At 46.4% G+C, this 22,542-nt stretch overlaps 2 protein-coding genes across 7 annotated transcripts in view; one reads left to right on the top strand and one right to left on the bottom strand.

The window, feature by feature from the left end:
• Nucleotides 1-5,896, bottom strand: part of PIBF1 (progesterone immunomodulatory binding factor 1) — a 123,872-nt gene extending 117,976 nt beyond the window's left edge. Inside the window, exon 1 of one of the 4 annotated variants that reach the window (XM_069970614.1) lies at nt 5,877-5,896. In XM_069970614.1, the coding sequence (XP_069826715.1) occupies nt 5,877-5,885 (9 nt within the window). In that variant the 5' untranslated portion in view covers nt 5,886-5,896. The other 3 variants (XM_069970611.1, XM_069970612.1, XM_069970613.1) reach the window with 3 other exon arrangements.
• A 136-nt stretch (nt 5,897-6,032) lies between these two features.
• DIS3 (DIS3 homolog, exosome endoribonuclease and 3'-5' exoribonuclease) overlaps nt 6,033-22,542 on the top strand; it is a 41,745-nt gene continuing 25,235 nt past the window's right edge. The window contains exons 1-5 of one of the 3 annotated variants that reach the window (XM_069972319.1): nt 6,033-6,106; nt 6,352-6,584; nt 14,346-14,503; nt 14,808-15,001; nt 18,265-18,338. In XM_069972319.1, the coding sequence (XP_069828420.1) occupies nt 6,366-6,584; nt 14,346-14,503; nt 14,808-15,001; nt 18,265-18,338 (645 nt within the window). In that variant the 5' untranslated portion in view covers nt 6,033-6,106; nt 6,352-6,365. The other 2 variants (XM_069972320.1, XM_069972321.1) reach the window with 2 other exon arrangements.

Below are 22,542 nucleotides of genomic sequence, written 5' to 3'. Positions count from 1 at the left end.
AGTCCAGTATCACATCTACACACACATATATCAACACATATGTCACACACATCACGAGGATGAACTGATCTGCACATGCTCACCTCTACAAAAAAAAAAAAAAAAAAAAAAAAGACCTCATATGTGGCTTCTACTGGCATCACTGTTCAGCAATGGAAGTCATGATACCATTAGTATGGAACATGTTATGAAGTCACTAATTGGCTGAGGCAGTCATATGTATATCATTGGTAAACAGAGTGGTGTGCCCAATGGAGCGCTGATTAAAAGGCTGTGTGTGCTATGGCTGCAGCAGGCTGTGTGTGTATACGTATGCTATTGCTGCAGCTGTGTGTGTGTGTGTGTGTGTGTGTGTGTGTACATGTGCGCTATGGCTGCAGCTGGCTGTGTGTGTTTGAGAGAGAGGGGCAGAAATTAAAGCGACTCTGTACCCACAATCTGACTCCACCAAACCACCTTTGGATAGCTGCAGAGTCGCTTTAAAGGGATATTCTGGGCAACAGTAAAAAATGCAGGGGGGGCTGGGTTCATAATAAAGAAGTCCTATTTACCTGTGCCCCTGCAGTGCAGTGTCATGGCTCAGGGTCCACAGTCTGGCTCCTGATGCTGTAATGTCACAGCCCCACTCAGTCAATCAGTAAGTGAAGAGGGTCACAGTTGCAGTCACTGATTGGCTGAGCGGGTAGATCCCGCAGGGCCGGGATGATTCGGGAGCTCGGATGCTGACAGAGAGCTGATAAATCTAGGCTGATGTCTGACCTCTATATTACAGGTATCTGGCATTGTTAGCAGTGTTTATTTGTGAATGGTGAATAGTTAGTTAGAAACATAGAAGACTGTCAGCAAGAAAAGACCACCTGCTCCATATAGTCTAGTTCTGACCATTTATAAAGGAGCTGGAGTCTGACCCTAATAAAATTCAGGAGTTGGAGCTGCAGCTTACCCTGCAAAATACACAGAAACAGCGATGAGGATGAATGTAACTGACTTCTCTTCAACCTCAGCGTCCCGTGCACAAAAGGGACATATCAGCTGCTTAGAGACATTTAACCGGCTGATAGTTTCCCTTTAAGGCTAGGTTCACACTATGTAACTGTGCGGCTGTATTTTTTATGCAGCTGTAAATGTGCGGATGAAACTACGGCCGTGGGAAAAAATAGACATGCGGCTGAAAACATACGGTCATTTACTTGGAAATCTGGTTCAACTAAAAATAACAAATAAAATCTTAAGAAAGTGATGCAAACACCTCTGGATGCATCTGGGAAAGCAGGGAAACAGTTTACATGAATAGCTATTACCGGGGTTTGCGATCCTCTGCAGTATGCCGATGCCTCTCATGGTTAATCTATTAAAATAATAAAACACATTTTCGTTGTAATAAAGTCCCTTTCATTGTTTAATAATTAAGTTTAAACGATTCCATCATTTTGCAATTAAATATACTGTTAAAATAAATATATATATATATATATATATATATATATATATATATATATATATATATATAAATAAATGTATATTTATATATATATTTATTTTTTGACAGTATATTTAATTGCACAATGATGGATTCGTTAGAATTAAATTATTGAACAACGAAACTGATTTTATTTTAACAAAAATGTGTTTTATTAATTAAATATTAATTAGTACAGGAAGCTCCAGTAAGCCGTTAATTCATATTGCCGGCAATAGAGCATTCTGTACTAATCATCACTTTACTTTAATTAAAACATCAAATGTTTCTTCTAATTATGTTATCACAATAGCATTATTAGAAGAAACATTTAGAATTATATGTGCGCTCAGCTGATTGGCTGATCGGCTCAGCGCACATATAATTAGCGGGTCCGCAGCACAGTGACTTCATTGTGCTGCGGACCAGCGAAGAGGACACATCGGGGTGAGTATAGAGCTCTCCCCACCCCCTCCCCAGCACTGCACCCCTCCCAGCAAGGAAGGGGGGTCACTTAACCCCTTCCTTGCTGGGATGGGTGCAGTCTGACATCAGTCTGGCCCCCAAGGGGTTAAAGGACAACTCCGGCGGGACCCCCCCCCCCCAAAAAAAAAAACACAGACACACACAGACGCCATACTCACCATCCCTCCGGTGACGATCGCCACTCCATTCGCCCGCCGTCCGCCTCACCGTCACCTGCCTCCGCCGTCCAGCCATGTCTCTTGCTTCCGGGTCTATGAGAGAGAAAAGGCTGCCAGTGTGCTTGCGCACCGGCAGCCTTTTCATTGGCTGGAGCGCATCACATGGCTTCCAGCAAGCTCAGCCAATCAGGGCTGAGCAAGCTGGAAGCCATGTGATGCGCTCCAGCCAATAAAAAGGCTGCTGGTGCGCATGTGCATCAGCAGCCTTTTCTCTCCCATTCACTCTCAATGAAGACGCCGAAGAGGAAGAAGACCCGGACCGCCCCCCAGCTCTGACGTCACCCGACACCAGAAAAGAGGACCGTGACGACCGTAATAGGTAATGTATACATTCTTTAACTTCCGGGGTGGGGGGGTTGGGGGTCGGAAAGTGGGGGAAGGGGGCCAGACCGGGTATTTAAGCACATTACAAAGTTATATAACTTTGTAATGTGTGTTAAATAAGCCAAAAAAAATTTCCGCCGGAGTTGTCCTTTAAGGGGGTTACAATACATCCTCCCTTAACCCCTTGGGGGCCAGACTGTAAGCAGCGATCTGTAAAGATGCTGCATACTGTAAGGAGCACAACACCGCTCACAATGATGGGTGTTGTGCTCCTGTTTGTGTGTTTTTTGTGTGTTTCTCCCTTTTTGTTTTTCAGATATCGGTATCCTGGGGATTACGTCAGATTCCGTGGACTACGTCGATGACCAGCGGTTGTTTGTTGTTTTTTTTTAATAAAATGGTCAATGAGGGGTGTGGGGGTGTTTTTATTTGAATAAAATTTTTTTTTAACTTGTGTCTTGTCTTTATTTCTTTACTTTATAGACTTAGTAGTGGAAGCCGTCTAATAGACGGAATCCATTACTAAGTTGGGGCCTAGTGTTAGCCGGTATAAAATGGCTAACACTAACCCCCTATTATTACCCCAGTACCCAATGCCACCAGGGGTACTGGGAAGAGCCAGGTGCCAGTGGTCCCGGAGCGTCAAAATTGGCGCTCCTGGACCGGGCGGCAGCAGGCTGGTAAGATTTAGGCTGGGGAGGGCCTAAACCAATGGCTCTTCCCACCCTGGTGTTACCAGGCTGCTGTCGTTTGGTTTTTAACCCGGCTGGTTATAAAAATAGGGGGGACCCTATGCGGTTTTTTTTTTTAAATAAATAAATAATTTTAAAAAACGCATAGGGTCCCCCCTATTTTTATAACCAGCCGGGTTAAAAACCAAACGACAGCAGCCTGGTAACACCAGGGTGGGAAGAGCCATTGGTTTAGGCCCTTCCCAGCCTAAATCTTACCAGCCTGCTGCCACCCGGTCCAGGAGCGCCAATTTTGACGCTCCGGGACCACTGGCACCCGGCTCTTCCCAGTACCCCTGGTGGCATTGGGTACTGGGGTAATAATAGGGGGTTAGTGTTAGCCATTTTATACCGGCTAACACTAGGCCCCAACTTAGTAATGGATTCCGTCTATTAGACGGCTTCCACTACTAAGTCTATAAAGTAAAGAAATAAAGACAAGACACAAGTTAAAAAAAATTTTTATTCAAATAAAAACACCCCCACACCCCTCATTGACCATTTTATAAAAAAAAAACAACACACAACCGCTGGTCATCGACGTAGTCCACGTAATCCGACGTAATCCCCAGGATACCGATATCTGAAAAACAAAAAGGGAGAAACACACAAACAGGAGCACAACACCCATCATTGTGAGCGGTGTTGTGCTCCTTACAGTATGCAGCATCTTTACAGATCGCTGCTTACAGTCTGGCCCCCAAGGGGTTAAGGGAGGATGTATTGTATCCCCCTTAACCCCTTGGGGGCCAGACTGATGTCAGACTGCACCCATCCCAGCAAGGAAGGGGTTAAGTGACCCCCCTTCCTTGCTGGGAGGGGTGCAGTGCTGGGGAGGGGGTGGGGAGAGCTCTATACTCACCCCGATGTGTCCTCTTCGCTGGTCCGCAGCACAATGAAGTCACTGTGCTGCGGACCGGCTCATTATATGTGCGCTCAGCCGATCAGCCAATCAGCTGAGCGCACATATAATTCTAAATGTTTCTTCTAATAATGCTATTGTGATAACATAATTAGAAGAAACATTTGATGTTTTAATTAAAGTAAAGTGATGATTAGTACAGAAAGCTCTATTGCCGGCAATATGAATTAACGGCTTACTGGAGCTTCCTGTACTAATTAATATTTAATTAATAAAACACATTTTCGTTAAAATAAAATCAGTTTCGTTGATCAATAATTTAATTCTAACGAATCCATCATTGTGCAATTAAATATACTGTCAAAAAATAAATATACATTTATTTATTATATATATATATATTTATTTTAACAGTATATTTAATTGCACAATGATGGATTCGTTAGAATTAAGTTATTGAACAATGAAAGTGACTTTATTACAAAGAAAATGTGTTTTATTAATTTAATATATTAACTATTAGAGGCATCGGCATTCGGCATCATTGCCGGCTATTTTTGAAGTACTCCGTACGGACCGCCTGTCAATCCACGGCCGCATGTCCAGCCGCAAACAATGGTCTTGTTCATTTTTTACGGGTCCGTTTACGATAGGCCCGTAGATTCATACATAGTGTGCACTGTGCAGCCGTATATCGTATACTTTCCAGCGTACGCATGAACCACCAAAAATACCGCCGCACAATTACAGCCGCACAGTTACATAGTGTGAACCTAGCTTAAGGGTGCATTCACACTAACAGGATCCTGCAGAAGATTTGATGCTGTTTTCAGTTATTTAGATAAAATCCGCTGTGATACGGTGTGTGTGAAACTACCCTAATACAGAATGAGCAGGGATTCCAGACAGCAAGCTGTAATATATACCAGATCTTTTCCCACAAAGCTATATATCAGTCTGCTCGGTTCTTCCTGCTCTATAACATATTGGGGGAGATTTATCAAACATGGTGTAAAGTGAAACTGGCTCAGTTGCCCCTAGCAACCAATCAGATTCCACTTTTCATTCCTCACAGACTCTTTGGAAAATGGAAGGTGGAATCTGATTGGTTGCTAGGGGCAACTGAGCAAGTTTCACTTTAGACCAAGTTTGATAAATCTGCCCCAATGTCTACAAAACAGTCACAAAGAAATCACAGGCAGCTCGCAGTGACATGCAATCTACATCGAAGTCAAAGTAAAAAATTGAGGCGTACAGTATTTTTAAAAAAAAGACGTATTTTATGCAACTGTGGCATCACCATCACATCATGTCACAAGCCAACACTATTTACTCACAGTATTCACCAATATAATGCCAGATACAGTGTGACCTGCACACACAGTACAGACGCTGAGAGCACTACAAGCTCCAGCATGCCCTGGCAGCTTACACCAGGGATTCCATCAGCAACGCAGTGTATGAACAGCAGCAGCACACTTACTAGTGACAGGGAGCAGGCAGGGATCTGGCCGAGACAAGTGTATAGAAGCAGAGCTGTATATAGCGGTATATACTAGGTGCACACTACATACCCGTCTTCCCTGAGCTCTCTGGCGCCGTTACACCCGCCTTACTGACCACAACACAACTGAACCGGCCCGCACTGCGCCTGCGCTCTGTAGCCCCGCCCATCTCTATTACTTTTCCCTTATTCTCGTACTTTACATGCTTTACCGGCGTACAGTTCCTACATACATAGAGCCCGTACTATAAACGCTTTATTATGAATGCTAATCATTACTATATTTAATGACCAAGAACATCTGATTGGGATATTTAGCCAGTTTAGTCCGGTGATCCTATGCAATACGCAAGTTACTTCCGGGTTTGCGGCTCATACCTCGTTTTGGGCTGCAGCGGTTTTGATTGGTTTGTATTTGACTACTTCCTGTTTCTACACGTGGGTATTGCGCATGTGCAGTACAGCTGACGAGGGGAAGCGTGTTCTCGGTGATCAGATGTGGATTATTTTCCATCCCCTTAGGTAAAGGTGAGGTGCTTGTGGCTGGGTACAGTGCCCTGTATATGGGCCAGCTGTGTGAGGCTTGGCGAGTACTGAGCGCTCACTGGCTAGTCTGCTTATTGCCAGGACCTGTGACAAGTGTCTGAGGAGCAGAGATTCTTAGTAAGAGGAACCTTATGTAAGTCCAGCCATTGGCCTCAGTGTCTCTGGGGCTCGTTGTGTTACTATTACTATTTGTGTTACAGTTACTATTGTATTATTTTTAGAATCGGATAAGAAAATGTTGAAGTCAAAGACGTTTGTGAAGAAGACTCGTTCTGGCGGCATCTTAAAGGTGGTGAGAGAGCATTACCTGAGGGACGACATTACCTGCGGCTGCCATGGGTGTGCGGAGTGCCAGCAGGAGAGCCCGGTGCTGCAGATGGAGCCGGTGCTGCAGAGCGCCCTGTGTGACGCCCCCCACTACACCCTGCTGGACACTAATGTCTTACTGCAGCAGGTAAGAAGCCATGTGCTGTATGCTGCTGCTACCTATGCTTGGGTAATTACATTGAATTTTACATAACTGGGGCCATATTTTCTTAAAGGGCATTAGGACCGCTGATAGCACTACTGGGGTTGGTGGAATAATACTTGGTGACCTGGTCATGTAACTTACAGGACCAGGAAAACAGCCAGGGTGCTGAGACTCCCACATCTCTAAGGACATGTTTACACAACTTATGACATTGTGGTTTTGATGCGGAAACATGTCCCTTTCTGTGTCAGGAACCACATGGTGGTGGGGGGCGTGGCGAGCCGCTGAGGAGAATGGACGTGTAGTGAGGGAGCTCCTCAGCCACCAGCTACATTACGGGGACCCAGACCTGCTTTACCCGACCCAGCACCCCCAGCATATGTGGAGAGGCAAGAGGGGGACCCCCAGACATCGGCCGCCTCCAGCGGGACCGGATTCCGGGGCTCCGTCGGCGTCCCCGTACCTTACACGGGGCGCCGCTGCTAACACGCCGCGACCGCGGCCATCTTTTCCCGCCGTTCCGGAGGCCCGAGAGTCACCTGGGAACCGGGGGCCTGGAGCTCCGCTCCCATCCGCCGGCCTCTCCGCTGAGCCCCAGCCACAGGCGCTGTCCGCCCGGATCCTGGAGCCGAGCTGCCCTGCAGAGTCCTCTGTGCAGCCTGAGGAGGCCGCGGCGCCATCTTGCTTTCCGGAGCGCGCCTCCGGCCTCGTGGGTGAGTTAACCCCTTCCCTGGGGCCTGCCAGCAGCCAGAGGTTAACCCTGCCTCATCCCACCCCTGACACTCTCCATCCCAGCGCCTTAGACCCCCATCATCCTCCATCACTTCCCAGTGACCTCACAGCCAAATTTCACGGGCTCTTAAAGGGCCAGCAGCGCATTTCTGCTTACATGATGGCGACCACAAAACCGCCAAAAAAAGACAAGACTAAGGCTGGCAATAACAACCAGGATGTCACCCTACCCAGAACCTCTCAATCTGCTGCCCGATCTGGGGTCCCGCGTAATCCGGGGGGACGGCACTCTGACTCGGACTCTGAAGCTTCCCTGATGGGGCCTGCATCCCCCCGGGATGTTCGGGATATGCTTTCACAATTGCCTACGAAGAGTGACCTGCTAACCCTTAACACTGAAGTGAAAGATGCGTTCAGGGTTGAAATTGCTGCTGTCCAGAAGGACATTCAACACATTGCACTAAGGGTTGAAACCCTGGAGGATGACCATGACTCTACTCGGGCATACATTTCTAGCCTGCACTCCACTGCCTCCTCACAAGCCTCTGCCTTGGATGATATGCAGCGCCACATTGAGGATCTCGACAACAGAGGCAGGCGCAATAACATCAGGGTCAGGGGTCTCCCAGAGGCGACACAGGACAATGACCTCGAATCTACCCTGGAGGGCCTCTTCAATATGCTTCTGGGCGAGCCATCTACCCACAAAATTAAGTTTGACAGGGCTCACCGGGCCCTACGGCCCAGGAACTCTTCCGGTCCACCTAGAGATGTCATCTGCTGCTTGCATGACTATGCCTTGAAGGAAAGCATCATGGCCAAGGCCCGTTCCCTCCGGGAGCTGGATTTCTACGGGGCCCAAATACAGCTTTTCCCGGATCTTTCCTGGATTACCCTCCAAAAGCGACGGCTTCTGCGGCCCCTGCTGACTACCCTCAGGGACCATGATGCTTCCTACAGATGGAACTTTCCGTTTGGCCTTACTGCAAGACGGGATGGACGCTCTGCTGTTCTCCGAAGTTTGGCTGATTTACCTGTGTTTTGCGACACCTTGGACCTTCCAGTCCCCAAAATCTCTGACTGGACGGTGGCTCCCCCACCCCCTCCCCCACCATCCATCTGGCACTCGGCTAGTCAGAAGAGGCGACGTCCCAGATCTGAGAGCTCCCGCTCATCACCTGGTCCTACTGGTTGAGGGAGACTCCCTCCCCTCCATGATCTGTTATAGTGATTTACATTGTTGCTAATATTCTGGGTCCCCCCTTTTTTCCGCTACTCATTTGTTATATGTAGCTGTGTGGTCATATTTGGCCCTCCTCTTCGGAGTATTCTCATGTTCTTTGTTCCCCTCAGGTGGCGCCCTCTTCCCCCGTGGGGCTGCCAGTTGACAGCCATGGTGCTGTTTTGGCATTTTTTCCTGCCTCGTTGCAGGCCGCTTAGGCTTGTTTTTTGGGCCATGCGCCCTTCCTTTTCTTGGTTTCTCGTTTCTGTTTTTTGTTGTGTCTATGTGTCTATGTGTTTTCCCTCTTGTTCCCTCCCCCCCCTTTTTTCTCCCTTGCCCCCTAGGATTCCATGTTGGCCGATGCTGCTCTGGAGACTGCTCCCTTCCACCCACTGGGACAGAGTGAGTACCCTCATCCTCGTTAGTATTCTCCTACCCCTTCCCAATGGCTAAGTGTATATCTCTCAATGTCAAGGGCCTAAACTCTAACACCAAAAGACGCCTTCTCCTGAGGGAACTCCGCAACTTGCATGCAGATATTGCCTTCCTTCAGGAGACGCACTTTGATCAGGAGGCAACTTTTAGGTTCGCGCGCCATTCTTACCCCACTGTTGCTTCGGCCTCTAGAGGCAATAAGACGGCGGGAGTGGCTATCCTATTCTCCCACAGGTGCCCCATACAGATCTCCTCCTCATATTCTGACCCAGGGGGGAGATATGTTATTGTAGACGGCACCCTACAAGGCCGCCAATTTATTTTCTGCAACGTTTATGCCCCTAACCGCTCCCAGATACCCTTCCTCCGTAGGGTCCTCAACCGATTGGCGAAATATCCTCCGGCTCCACGGATCCTTGGGGGAGATTTCAATTTGCCGTTCTCTGAGATAATGGATAGACACTCAGTAGACGGCCGGCCTACCCCTACGGAACAAGCTAAACTATCAGCAGAATTTCGCAAGCTCATACGTGCTCATAAGCTCTATGACCTTTGGCGGCTTGACCACCCTACGGAGCGGGGGTATACTTTCTTTTCCCATCCCCACAAACTCCACTCTCGCATTGACTACCTCTTTGGCAACATTCCTACTGTTCGACTGCTCCAGAGTGCGACCATTGACCCCATTTCCTGGTCTGATCATGGCCCCGTGATAGTTCACCTCAAGGCTATTCTCTCCCCTACACGACACTGTCATTGGCGTATGAATGACACCCTTTTAAAAAACCAGATCACCAGAGACTCTCTCAAGGCTAGTATCTCTAATTACTTCTCGGAAAATGAGGGGTCTGTTGCCTCTGAAGGGGTTCTATGGGAGGCCCACAAAGCAGTTATACGGGGTCATTGCATAGCACTAGGTTCCCGCCAGAAAAAAGACTCCATGATAGCCATTCAGAATGCTAAATCCGCCATAGCTTCCCTGGAAAAGCGTCTGGCCCGTCGCCCCTCCCTGGGTGTCCTGCGGAGGCTTGTGGCGGCTCGTGAAAAACTCAAAGACCTTTTGCTGCTAAAGGTGGAGAAGCTTCTCCTCTACTCTAGGCAACGCTTCTATGAAAAGGGTAATAAGGCTCATACCCTCCTGGCAAGGATGCTCAACGACCGGGCTGCTGCACAGTCTCCGCAGGCTCTCAGGGATGAAACGGGGACCCTACATTATCACCCTAAAGACATCTCCTCCATTTTCCACCAATTCTATTCTAAACTGTATTCCCTCCCCTCAACCTTACCATCGGACCCGGAGGCCCGAACCCGATGCCTTTCGGATTTCCTTAACGAATGTAATCTGCCTTCCCTGACCGCTAGTGCGCTCGAGGAATTAAATGCGCCGATTACCGTGGAGGAACTTGCGGAGGTTCTTAAGGCCCTTCCATCGGGGCGGGCACCTGGGCCGGATGGCTTTTCCTACCTCTACTACAAAACCTTTTCTTCTGAACTGTCCCCTAAACTACTTTCTCTCTACAACTCCTTTCTCCAGGGTTCCCCTATCCCTACTTCTATGTCTCACTCTTTCATCACTCTTATCCCCAAACCTGGCAAGGACCCTCTGGATTGCTCCAATTACCGGCCGATTTCCCTCCTAAACTCGGACTTTAAAATATTCACCAAATTGCTGGCTACTCGATTGGGGTATTGGCTCCCTTCCCTTGTTAATGCAGACCAGGTGGGGTTTGTGCCGGGGAGACAGGGCGGGGACAACACGAGGAGGGCTATTGACCTCATTGATGTTGTTAATCAACAGGAGGAGAGGGCCCTTGTGCTGAGCCTGGATGCTGAAAAGGCCTTTGACCGCCTTGGGTGGCCTTTTATGTTTGAGGCATTGCAATGCTATGGCTTCTCTGGGCCTTTCCTAACAGCGGTCAGGGCCTTATACTCCAATCCCACAGCGGCACTTAAATTTCCTCATATGTTGTCTGGGACCTTTTCCCTTTCGAATGGCACCCGCCAGGGCTGCCCTCTGTCACCCCTACTTTTTGTTCTATGCATTGAGCCCCTGGCGGCGGCGATTCGAAACTGCCCAGAGGTGTGTCGGTCAGAGGCAAGGAGTTTAAAATCATGTTATTCGCAGATGATGTCCTCCTCACCTTGTCAGACCCGCTCATCTCCCTCCCGAACCTACATTCCCTCTTGGGTACGTATGGTCGTCTATCAGGGTACAAAGTCAATACCTCTAAATCTGAAGCCATGCCCCTAAATTTGCCGGCCTCCTTGATTGCCCAGCTTAGTTCAAATTTTAAATTTAAATGGACCTCTGCCTCCATTAAATATTTGGGTATCCGCCTTACTCCCTCCTATCCGTCCCTATACTCAGCTAACTACCCAGCCCTCTTCCGAGATATACGGAACCTCCTGACTAAATGGTCCCCCCACTACATTTCGCTCCTAGGCCGTGTGGCGGCGGTAAAAATGACCATTTTACCTAAACTTTTATACTACTTTGAGACGCTCCCAGTTCGTATCCCTCTTTCAGAGCTGCGAAGTGTCCAAAGAGCAGCATTCAAGTTTATCTGGGCGTCCAAGGGGCACCGAATCCCCAACTCGGTTATGCTGAGTAGCAGATCTCGAGGAGGACTGGGGGTCCCTAACTTTCTCCACTATTACTGGGCGGCGCACCTACGCCAAATCACGGCATGGTCCAAATACTTGGCGTACAAGAAATGGGCGGAAATTGAAAAAATATGGCTAGCTCCCTTTCATCCTAACTCCTTCCTGTGGCACTCGTCACCGCCTAGCTTCTCGCATCTCTCACTCCTGGGACCTATCCGTTTTACCCTCCACATATGGTCCTCGTGCTCTGCCAGGTTTGGACTCACCTCTTCTGCCTCCCCCCTGAACTCTTTCTTGCTCTTCCCGAATTTCCCTCCTGGTCTTCAGTCTCATACTGTTAAGCTCTGGGGATCTAAGGCACTCTTTCAGTTTGCAGACATCGTTGACCCCATATCTCGCACACTCCTTCCATATGATAAATTGACTGACAAATATGCTCTCCCTCCCTCGGCGCACTTTATGTACCTCCAACTCCGACATTTTATGATGTCGCGGCTGGGAGCCCTCACGGTTTCTAAACCTTCAGCTTACGAGCAACTAGTCAGAATGGGAACCTCCACTTCGGGTCTTATCTCGGACATCTATCGCATCCTTGGCTCCCCTGCTGAAGGAACCCAGGTACAGCACGCCTATATGACTAAATGGGAAACGCTGTTAGGGAGGACTTTGCCTCCGGAGTGCTGGGCCACTATATGGGACAGAGCTGCTACCTCCTCCATATGTACTACCTATAAAGAATCCCATTATAAAGTCCTGATGTTCTGGTACCGCACTCCGGAGGTGCTACATAAGTTCAATGCCTCAATATCCTCTCTATGTTGGAGATGTGCTAGAGACTCAGGCTCCCAGTTCCATATCTTCTGGGAATGTGAGCTTATCCGACCCTTCTGGAGGGAGGTATGCGAGATATCATCAACTATCCTCAGTGTTACAATCCATAGGGACCCAGGCCTCTGCCTCCTCAACCTTTTCCCTAAAACTATCAAGAAAAAACAAGCCAAATTGCTATTGGACCAACTGACTGCAGCCAAGTCCCTAATCGCCAAATGTTGGAGGCAATCGTCCTCCCCTTCCATACCGCATTTTAAGGCTAGAGTCAGGGAGTTACGCTCCCTCGAGCGCCTTACGGCATCCCTGAACAACCGGCTAGAGGCCTTTGACTCTATCTGGGCTCCTTGGGATTTGTATTCCTCCCCGGCAGCACCTGCCTCTGGTTCATCCTAGGTTCCCGTCCTTGTTCGTCTCTTCCCGTCGTCGTCTTCCCCTGTCCTTGTCTTCCCCCCCTCTCCCTCCCCCCCCCCCATCATTTCTTCCTCCCTTCTTGTCCCGCGTCTTTGTCTTGTCCTGTCTTGTTTTTGTTACTGGCTTAGTATGGTCTCAGGACCCTACCCATACAGACGTTGTTCTTTCTCAACCCTGACCGAGACCAGGTAGTTGCTGTTCTGTTACGGTATATTATTCTGAATTTCCTGCCTGCTCCTGTTGAGGGGTTAAGCTATTTTCTTGAAATTTATTTTATGTTATGCACTGTAACAATGTTCTGCTACCTTTACATATGCATCACCCAGTTTGTACGAGTATATGTCTTTCTTTTTGGAAAATAATAAAATTACAATTATATAAAAAAAAAAAGGAACCACATGGTGTCTCTGAAAAAAAAATCCTCTCCCATTGACTTTAGTGAGAGACTGGGAATTGCATGGAAAAAAAGTGACCTGTCACTCTGAAGCTTCCAGGGAAATCAGTAGGAGTCTCAGTGCTGCCCACACCTCAAAGATTGCAGCTTCTCCTCATCTTTCAGAAACATAGAAGATTGTCGGCAGAAAAAGACCACTTGGTCCATCTAGTCAGCACAAGAATAAGGGCTTATTCCCTTGCTGCTCAATCCACCGAGGTTGACTCACATCTCTCCTGGCGCCATGTATCATTGTGCTGCCAAGAGAGCTGTAAAGGGAACCAATCAGCTCAATTGGGCTGATATGGTTCCCAGGAGCACTGTATAAAACTTCTGCAGCAGCCGCGGCATGTAGGTGACAGGCAGAGCGCAGTGACTAGACACGGGCAGGGAGCCGCCTAAATTAAACTCTTTTTCTCTCCGGGATAAAGCTCCTGCTGCAACCCTGGCCGGTACGTGCCACGGCTGCTGCAGAAGCTTTATACAGTGCTCCTGTGAACCATATTAGCCCAATTGGGCTGATTGGTTCCCTGTAAGTGTTCAAGTCTTCAAAGGTTTGTACTGATATGGCAGCGTGGCTGTCATAGTTCACAGGAAGGTTAAAAAAAACATTTAATAGAGTTCAGGGCACCTGAGCAAAAAAGCTTTGGTGGTAGTCAGAATATCAAACAATATTGTCCACAGTCAGACAAGCTGCAGGACCAAAACAGCTGATATTCTGTCACTGCCCCCATTGCACCCTTTCTATAGGGCTCTTATTGGTGTTTGAGGGATACTGTAAAGTTTTTTTTTTTTTGTTATATTTTATTTAATATAGTACTTTAATGAAGTTGTATTGTAATATCAAATTTAATGTATAATGGCAGCAGTAAAGGGTGACACAGGCCTCTGCAGTTCTCAGACCCCTGTTCTAATCAACTGCTGCTGCACAGCGCTATACAAGTTAGATGGATTTCCTTTTATAGCCTCTTAATATCTTCTGATTATTGACTTAAATGCTGTACAGTTTGGGTTTCATAATCATTGTAAATGTTCTTTAAAATACTTTTTTTTTCCTGTACCGCTTTGCTTTTAGATTGACATCCTTGAGGATCCTGTCATCCAGAATGTCATCATATTGCAGACTGTCCTCCAGGAAGTGAGGAATCGTAGTGCGCCAGTATACAAGAGAATAAGAGATCTGACTAATGATCCTGAGAAATATTTCTATGTATTCACCAATGAACACCATCGGTAATTCTAAATAACCACTGCTGTATTGAGCTACATGCTTTGTGAAGTGGAATATATACTATATATTTAGTTGTGCCTGGGCTTTGTTTTCATAATTGTCTCTAAAAATTGATTCTTTGTTCCCATAAATATCCATGTGTCAGATATGTGATCTTCAATCAACAGAAAGCAATTTGCAAAACTAACTATGTCAGTGCTGATCCATCTCCTATCTGAGAAAAAAAATAATTCCCGTTTAGGCGTTAGGTAATTGAATAATCATGCAAGGGTGATAAACATTGTGTTATGTTTTTGTACATCACAGAGAAACTTACATAGAGCAAGAACAAGGGGAAAGTGCAAATGATCGAAATGACAGAGCAATCCGGACTGCAGCAAAATGGTATAATAAACATCTGAGGAAATCTGCAAATCTTAAAAACCTTAAAGTACTTTTCATAACAAATGACCGAGCTAACAAAGAGAAGGCGGTGGAGGAAGGAATTGTAGCATTTACATGTAAGTTATTAGTTACTGCAAGCAGGGCCGTCATAACAGCATTATGGGCCCCTGGGCAGAGGTGTGAATTGGGCCCCCCACGGCCGCCGCCATCAAAACCACCCCCATCTTTGCAACCCTGCCCCTAGCCAGTACAATTACTTCTGCCCCCCCCCCCCTACACACACACTACCCTCATCTGCCCCCCCTACACACACACACACACACACACACACACACACACACTACCCTCATCTGCCCCCCCTACACACACACACACACACACTACCCCCATCTGCCCCCCCCTAAAAACACACTACCCCCATCCTCCTCCTCCACACACTACCCCCATTCTCCTCCCCCTAAACACACACACACAACCCCCACCTGACCCATACACACACACACACTACCTCCATCCTCCTCCTCCTCCTCCACACACTACCTCCATCCTCCTCCACACACTACCTCCATCCTCCTCCACACACTACCTCCATCCTCCTCCACACACTACCTCCATCCTCCTCCACACACTACCTCCATCCTCCTCCACACACTACCTCCATCCTCCTCCACACACTACCCCATCCTCCTCCACACACTACCCCCATCCTCCTCCTCCTACACACACTATCCCCATCCTCCTACACACACTATCCCCATCCTCCTACACACACTATCCCCATCCTCCTACACACACTATCCCCATCCTCCTACACACACTACCCCCATCCTCCTACACACACTACCCCCATCCTCCTCATCCTACACACACTACCCCCATCCTCCTACACACACTACCCCCATCCTCCTCCTCCTACACACACTACCCCCATCCTCCTACACACACTACCCCCATCCTCCTCCTCCTACACACACTACCCCCATCCTCCTACACACATTACCCTCATCCTCCTCCTCCTCCTATACACACACACACACATTACCCCCATTCTCCTCCTCCTACACACACACACACTGCAGACCGCCATCCCCCCGCCCCAAACACACACAGTAATCCTCCAGGAGTTACAATACTCACCCCCGTGCAGCAGCCTGAGGTAAAGGAGCGCGGCGGGGGAGAAGCCTGACGCCGCTACAGCTACTTGTGGACAGGAGAGAGGCGGGGCCGGAGCGTGCGGCCGTCCAGTCCACTGCGGCCCTCCGTCCAATGAAGAGCGGGGTGATGGCGTCCAGACGTACGACGGCACTAAGTGATGCCGGCTGATTCTGCTCCCGCGGGCCGCCAGCGCCGAAGAAACAGCAGCATGGGGCCTCTGATAGTGATCTCTCACAGGCTCCGGCTGCTGTTATTTCGGCACTGGCGGGATCAAAAAGACTTTCGGGGCCCCCTCGGACGCAAGGGCCCCCGGGCAGCCACCTACCCTGCCCAATGGGTAAGACGGCCCTGATTGCAAGATCACATTTTGTGTTTTACTTTCTAAATGCTTTATATCATTGAATTGTTTGACTGTCCTTTTAAGTGTGCCTGCATTCAGGTGACTTTTCAGGGTACACCTGACCATTTTGTTACTAGGATGTGGCATTTTCCATCACATTTCTGGCTCCATCTCTTACTTTTCTTTTGTCCCTGAGCTCTCCTATATTTCCAGAGCACACCCGCAGAAATAGTTTAAAGGTGGTTTCACACGTACAGGATCCGCAGTAGATTTTAAATCGCAGATTCAAAGCAAATCAAATCTGCACTCTTAAATCTGCTGCAGATCTTAGGGTGCATTCACACATACAGGATCCGCAGAAGATTTGATGGTGCAGATTTGATGCTGTGTTCAGTTATTTAGATCAAATCTTCTGCGGATCTGCAGCAAAAAATCTGCCGCGATATGGTGTGTGTGAAGCTACCCTTAAAGCGTAACTGTCATTTCAGGGTCATTATTCTGAAAACATTAAATATCCACAGTACAAGCGATTTTAAGAAACTCTGTAATAGGTTTTATGTACTAAAAGAGTTTCCTTCTGTACTGAAAAAGCAATCTCCCAGCCTCCCCCCTCACATCAAATGAAGCAGGATTTCTTTCTCCATTATGTGGCTATGGAGAGGGGAGGGGCTGTTAGGAGTGACTGAGCACGGAGCAGTCCTGCCCAGCACAACACCCTGCAATCTTCTCTCAGTAAGTTCATAGATGAACACTGACCTTTCTGACCCCAGAATCCTGCGATTTAGGTGCCCAGAGAGTCTACAAGCAGCTGACCTTCAGGTCACCTCTTCCTGCTCCCTCATCTCCCTCAGCCCCTCCCCCCTTCATAGACTTACAATGGAGAGAGCAGAGCCCATCTTCACTGGCTTCTCTGTAATGAAGACGTGTTTGCCTGATAATGCACAGATAAGAAGTCGGGGGGGGGGGAGGCTGGGAGATTGCTTCTTGAGTACAGAAGGAGGCTTTTTTGGCTGATAAAACCTATTACAGAGTTTCTTAAAATCGCTTATACTACTGATTTCTGCAATAAAAAAAAACATGACAGTTACGCTTTAAGGAAACTGTAAAGCAGTTCTAAGCAGTGAATCCAGCAGTGGGGTGACATGTAATTCTCACTACAAGCGGGTAGGGCGTATTGAGAGTGGTAGTCCTATCTCCAGTGTGCCAGTGTACCAAGCCATCTAACATATTGATTAGAAAGTAGCGATTTCTAATCAAAAAACTGCATTATGGAAACATAACATTAGTCAGTGTCTTCTTTCCTGCTGTTAAGGGCCTTTTACACTGGCCGATTATTGGCCAGGAGCGTTGCAAGAAACGCTTCTGTGGTGACCGATCAGCTAAGGACAAGCAAAAATCCTGATCTTTGGCTAATCATCTGTTTAGAACAGGCTTTAAAATTTATCATCAGTAGCCACTCATCTTGTGTGAACAGGGGATGTGAGGCCGATGATGACAAAGGCAAAGTGTCAGTACAGATATACATATGGCGGCCCGAACGATACATGGATAGTTTGTGCAGCCCGGCACTAGATTTCTCGTGCAAAGGAACAGCAAACGAGTGCTGATCTCTCTGATCAGTGCTTATTTACAGCCACCCACGGCCCAGAAATCTGTAGGTGTAAAAGGACCCTTAGTTTCTCTTTAAAGTGGTAGATGAAAGCCTTTAGTAGGCTTCCATGCCAGCCATATTGGCTCTGTTCATGATTCCCTCTCAGGCAGGCCCTAGTAGCAGAGCACCGATCTAACAGAAGAGGGAATAAATTTAAATGAGTGAAAAGAATAAAATGTCTTCATTTGTTACAACTAATTTTCATTTATTATTTACTTTTTTTTTTTTTTTAGGTGAAGAATACATTAAAAGTTTGATTGCGAATCCTGAACTTGTTGATCGCCTTGCTTGTGTTTCTGATGACAAGGTAAGCAGTCAGGATTAGTGTGAAGTGCTTGTTTTTTGGAAACCTACTATTGTCTAGGTCATTATTTGATAAAAGGAAACTTTCAGCCCATGAAAAATTCTGCCAGTGCACACAGATGTGTTTTCTGCAGTGGCGTGTGTCACATGACTTGTGACTAAACAAAAGTTCATGCAGCACTTGTTTCAGAGAGTAATATAGCAGTGGTGCCTGGGCCAGAGTAATGTAAGGCAGTTCTTGTGTGGTTATATTGAATGCTTCAAGCTTTGCTGTCCCTTAAAGTGCCACTGTCATTAAAACATTTTTTGCAGAAATCAATAGTACAGGCGATTTTAAGAAACTTTGTAATTGGGTTTATTAGCCGAAAAAAATGCATTTTTATCATGAAAAAGCAGTTTGAAGCCCCCCCCTGTCTTCATTGTTCTCTATGAAGAGGGGAGAGATGAGGCATTAAAACAGGACAACAAAGAGTTAATTTACAGCTACATCACCAGGCTCTCTCCTCTGACATCAGCACTGACCTCTGAATAGGGGCTTTCAGCGGCTCCCTTTAGTGTAATCCTTTGTTCTCTGCTCCCTGCTGCTAATCTAATCTCCCTCCTCCCCTCCCCTCTCCATAGGACAGACAGGATACGACTGATGTAAAACAGTTTAGATTTCCTGATTCTGAGCAGTGGATGACAGGAAGGAGAGGAGGGGGGGACCTGGGAAAAGTCTTTTTAAATGCAGATAATGGCATATTTACCTAATAAACCCAATTACAAAGTTTCTTAAAATCGCCTGGACTATTGATTTCTGCAAGAAAAAAATTTAACGTCAGTGACTCTTTAAAAACATAAAAGAAAAACTGTGGTCTCCTATGTCATAGCAGTGAACAAAAAGGCTTCTTCTGAGGCTTAGACTTTGTTCACGCCTTTTTTTTCTGATTAATATATCTGGAGCCCGCCTCCACAGTGCTTTACCCCCAGCCGTTGCCTGGGAATAGAACGGAGCTGTGTGCGGGAAACGGGACGCAGTTCAAAAAAGGGACTGTGGCACCATTGCTGTTCTATCCATGTGAGAATCTTTAAAGCAAATGTACTCATGGTACATGTTTTATAGTAGGTTCTAAGATGTGGGAATAAATATGTCCACACACAATAAGAAGTGAATAAAGTTTACCTAAGTGATAAAAGCAAGAAAAATATATAATAATAATTTATTATTATTTAAAATATATAATAATATATGTATAATAATACAAGATATAAAGCTAAGTCGGATAGAGTACAATATACTAAGCTATCCCAGGTGAGGGCCCCGCCCGTTCTTCTGAGCACACCATCTTCTTCTGCTGACCCCCCCCCCCCCCACACTTGTGTGCACCAGCTTTTATAGTCCCCTGAGTATCATGCATCTATACACTAAGGATACTTTGTACTACACTAAGTACTTTGGGCAAGCGTAGATCAGCATCATGTTCTCATTGGGGGAGAATGTGAAGACTCTTATAAAACATCTAGCTGATAGGTAGCTAAGATAATGAGCCTCCATTAACATTAGGCCAAGAACAATGGTGAATTGAATGAATTCACACTTAAAGGACAAGTGCCATGAAAACCTTTTTCCCAGTAATTGAAGCACATTACAAAGTTATATAACTCTGTAATGTGCTTTAATCACCTATCTGCCTCCCTTCCCTGTCTTTTCCCCCCTCCACCCCCCACCAGGAAGTGTCCTAACTTACACAGACCTGATTACTGTCGTCACCGTCACCAAGCTCTTCTCTCAGCTCCTCCTGTTACACTAGCCTCCCCCCTCCCCTGCCTTGTCAGGTGACTCAGCTTACTCAACTCCCATTGGCTGAACAACTGCAAGCCATCACTTGGACTGGGGAGCGGGGGCTGCTGTAACAGGACCAAGACCAGCCCTCCTGCTGATGACTCATCCTCACAAGAAGGAGCTGCCTGGTGACTGTGACGACAGTAATCAGGTCTGTGTAAGTTTAGTGCACTTCCTGGTGGGGGTGGAGGGGGGAAAAGACAGGGAAGGGAGGCAGATAGGTGATTGAAGCACATTACAGATACAGAGTTATATAACTTTGTAATGTGCTTCAATTACTGGGAAAAAGTTTTTCATGGCACTTGTCCTTTAATCTAGGATGACTGTCTCAAGTTCCTATATACTACACTATACATAGAGATTCACTGTGCTAATTATTTAATCGATTAAAGGACAAGTGCCATGAAAAACTTTTTCCCAGTAATTGAAGCACATTACAAAGTTATATAACTCTGTAATGTGCTTCAATCACCTATCTGCCTCCCTTCCCTGTCTTTTCCCCCCTCCACCCCCACCAGGAAGTGTCCTGACTCACACAGACCTGATTACTGTCGTCACCGTCACCAGGCAGCTCCTTCTTGTGAGGATGAGTCATCAGCAGGAGGGCTGCTCTAGGTCCTGTTACACCAGCCTCCCCCTCCCCCTCCTTGTCAGGTGACTGCTTGCTCAGCTTATCTTCTCTAGTGACATGACTCCTTCACTGAGTCCACAGCAGCAGGAGAGAGGGTATGAGGGGAGGGGGAGAGAAGGTATGAGGGGAGGGAGAGCTGCCTAAGTGCCGGAGTCAGTCTGAGGGAAGATAAGCAAGTGAGATGTGACAAGTGATGGCTTGCAGTTGTTCAGCCAATGGGAGCTGAGCAAGCCTGTCACCTGACAAGGCAGGGGAGGGGAGAGGCTAGTGTAACAGGAGAAGGAGCTGATAGAAGAGCTTGGTGACGGTGATGACAGTAATTAGGTCTGTGTGAGTCAGGACACTTCCTGCTGGGGGGTGGAGGGGGGAAAAGACAGGGAAGGGAGGCAGATAGGAGATTGAAGCATATTACACAGTTATATAACTTTGTAATGTGCTTCAATTACTGGGAAAAAGTTTTTCATGGCACTTGTCCTTTAAACCACATAAATATATATTATAGTATACAGTACGTTAGCTTTAAAGGCACACTACGAAATTTCTGCAGAAATATCAAGCAGACAGTCTGCATGCCCAAAGAAATGACATAGCAATTTTTTGGGCGGATTGAGCTTCAGAATATCATTGAGTCAATGGGACAGGCAGATCTTCGTGTACATACTCTTACAGTGTGTACTGTGTCTGGGAATTTTACTACTTGGTACTGTAGCATTTATATTATTGTATGGACTGTGGTATGTATGTATGTATAATGCAATTCATGTCACTGCATTGTTTCTGGGCATGATTATTTTTGGGGAGGTGACGGTGTAGAGAGCCCATCAGTAATTCAGTCTCTTACTTTTTCATGTGTTTAATTTACAAGTGTTTTTATGATGATGATAATAAAACTTGTATGAATTTTCCATTACACTTTTTCCTTGTTTGGTCTTGGTGTAATTATATTGTATGTGGGACATAGTATTTGCAGCAGGCTTTCTAGGATTTATAATAAATAGACTAATTTGCCGTAACTGGTCAACTGCAACTTTTTTTTTTTTTAACAATATTTTATTAGTGGCTTATGTAATATTTGAACATACATATTGAAAATGCATTACATATTCAAAAGGAAAGTCGCTCACAGGCAACAAAGGATTGTATGTTTACAATATCATACAGATACTATGAGCCTTTGTAATAAACTTAAAGACATATTATCATGTACAATACAACGTAGTCTTACCAAAAACATAGGTAGAAAAACAGTAACCTATAATATCACCTTAAAACATGGTATAGATGTCAGATATTCAAATATGCTACCAATAGAATGGAGAGAATTGTCTTTAACAGAGAAAGGGAAAAGCTTAAGATATTAGGAGTGCTCCCAGAGTTCCCTTTTGGGCGGCCATGCAATACCAATCAGTGTCCTTAAATTGATTAATGACAGTCTCTCTCTTCTATAGTAAAATCATGAATTAGAAATTGTGTCCATTTGGACATAAATGTTTTTGTTGATTTTTCTTTGGTGCGCAATACATCCAAAAGTTCCCAATGAAAGATCTCCTTCAGAGCGGAGATTACCTCAGAAATGTCTGGTAGAGTATCCAGTATCCAGTGTCTTAATAAACATTTCAGGGAAACTAATAGAGTTAAATGAATTCCTTTAGAAGTAAGTAATTTAGGAGAGGGAGTAGTAGAGTCTATATCAATAAAATGAAAAAGATAACTAAGAGGGAGAAGTGGTATGGCATGGCCCCAGGCACAATGAGA

Source organism: Dendropsophus ebraccatus, chromosome 5, assembly GCF_027789765.1.
Source record: "Dendropsophus ebraccatus isolate aDenEbr1 chromosome 5, aDenEbr1.pat, whole genome shotgun sequence".
In the NCBI taxonomy this organism is placed as follows: domain Eukaryota; kingdom Metazoa; phylum Chordata; class Amphibia; order Anura; family Hylidae; genus Dendropsophus; species Dendropsophus ebraccatus.
Note: the sequence above shows the minus strand (reverse complement) of the source record. Positions and strands in the feature narration are given on the sequence as shown.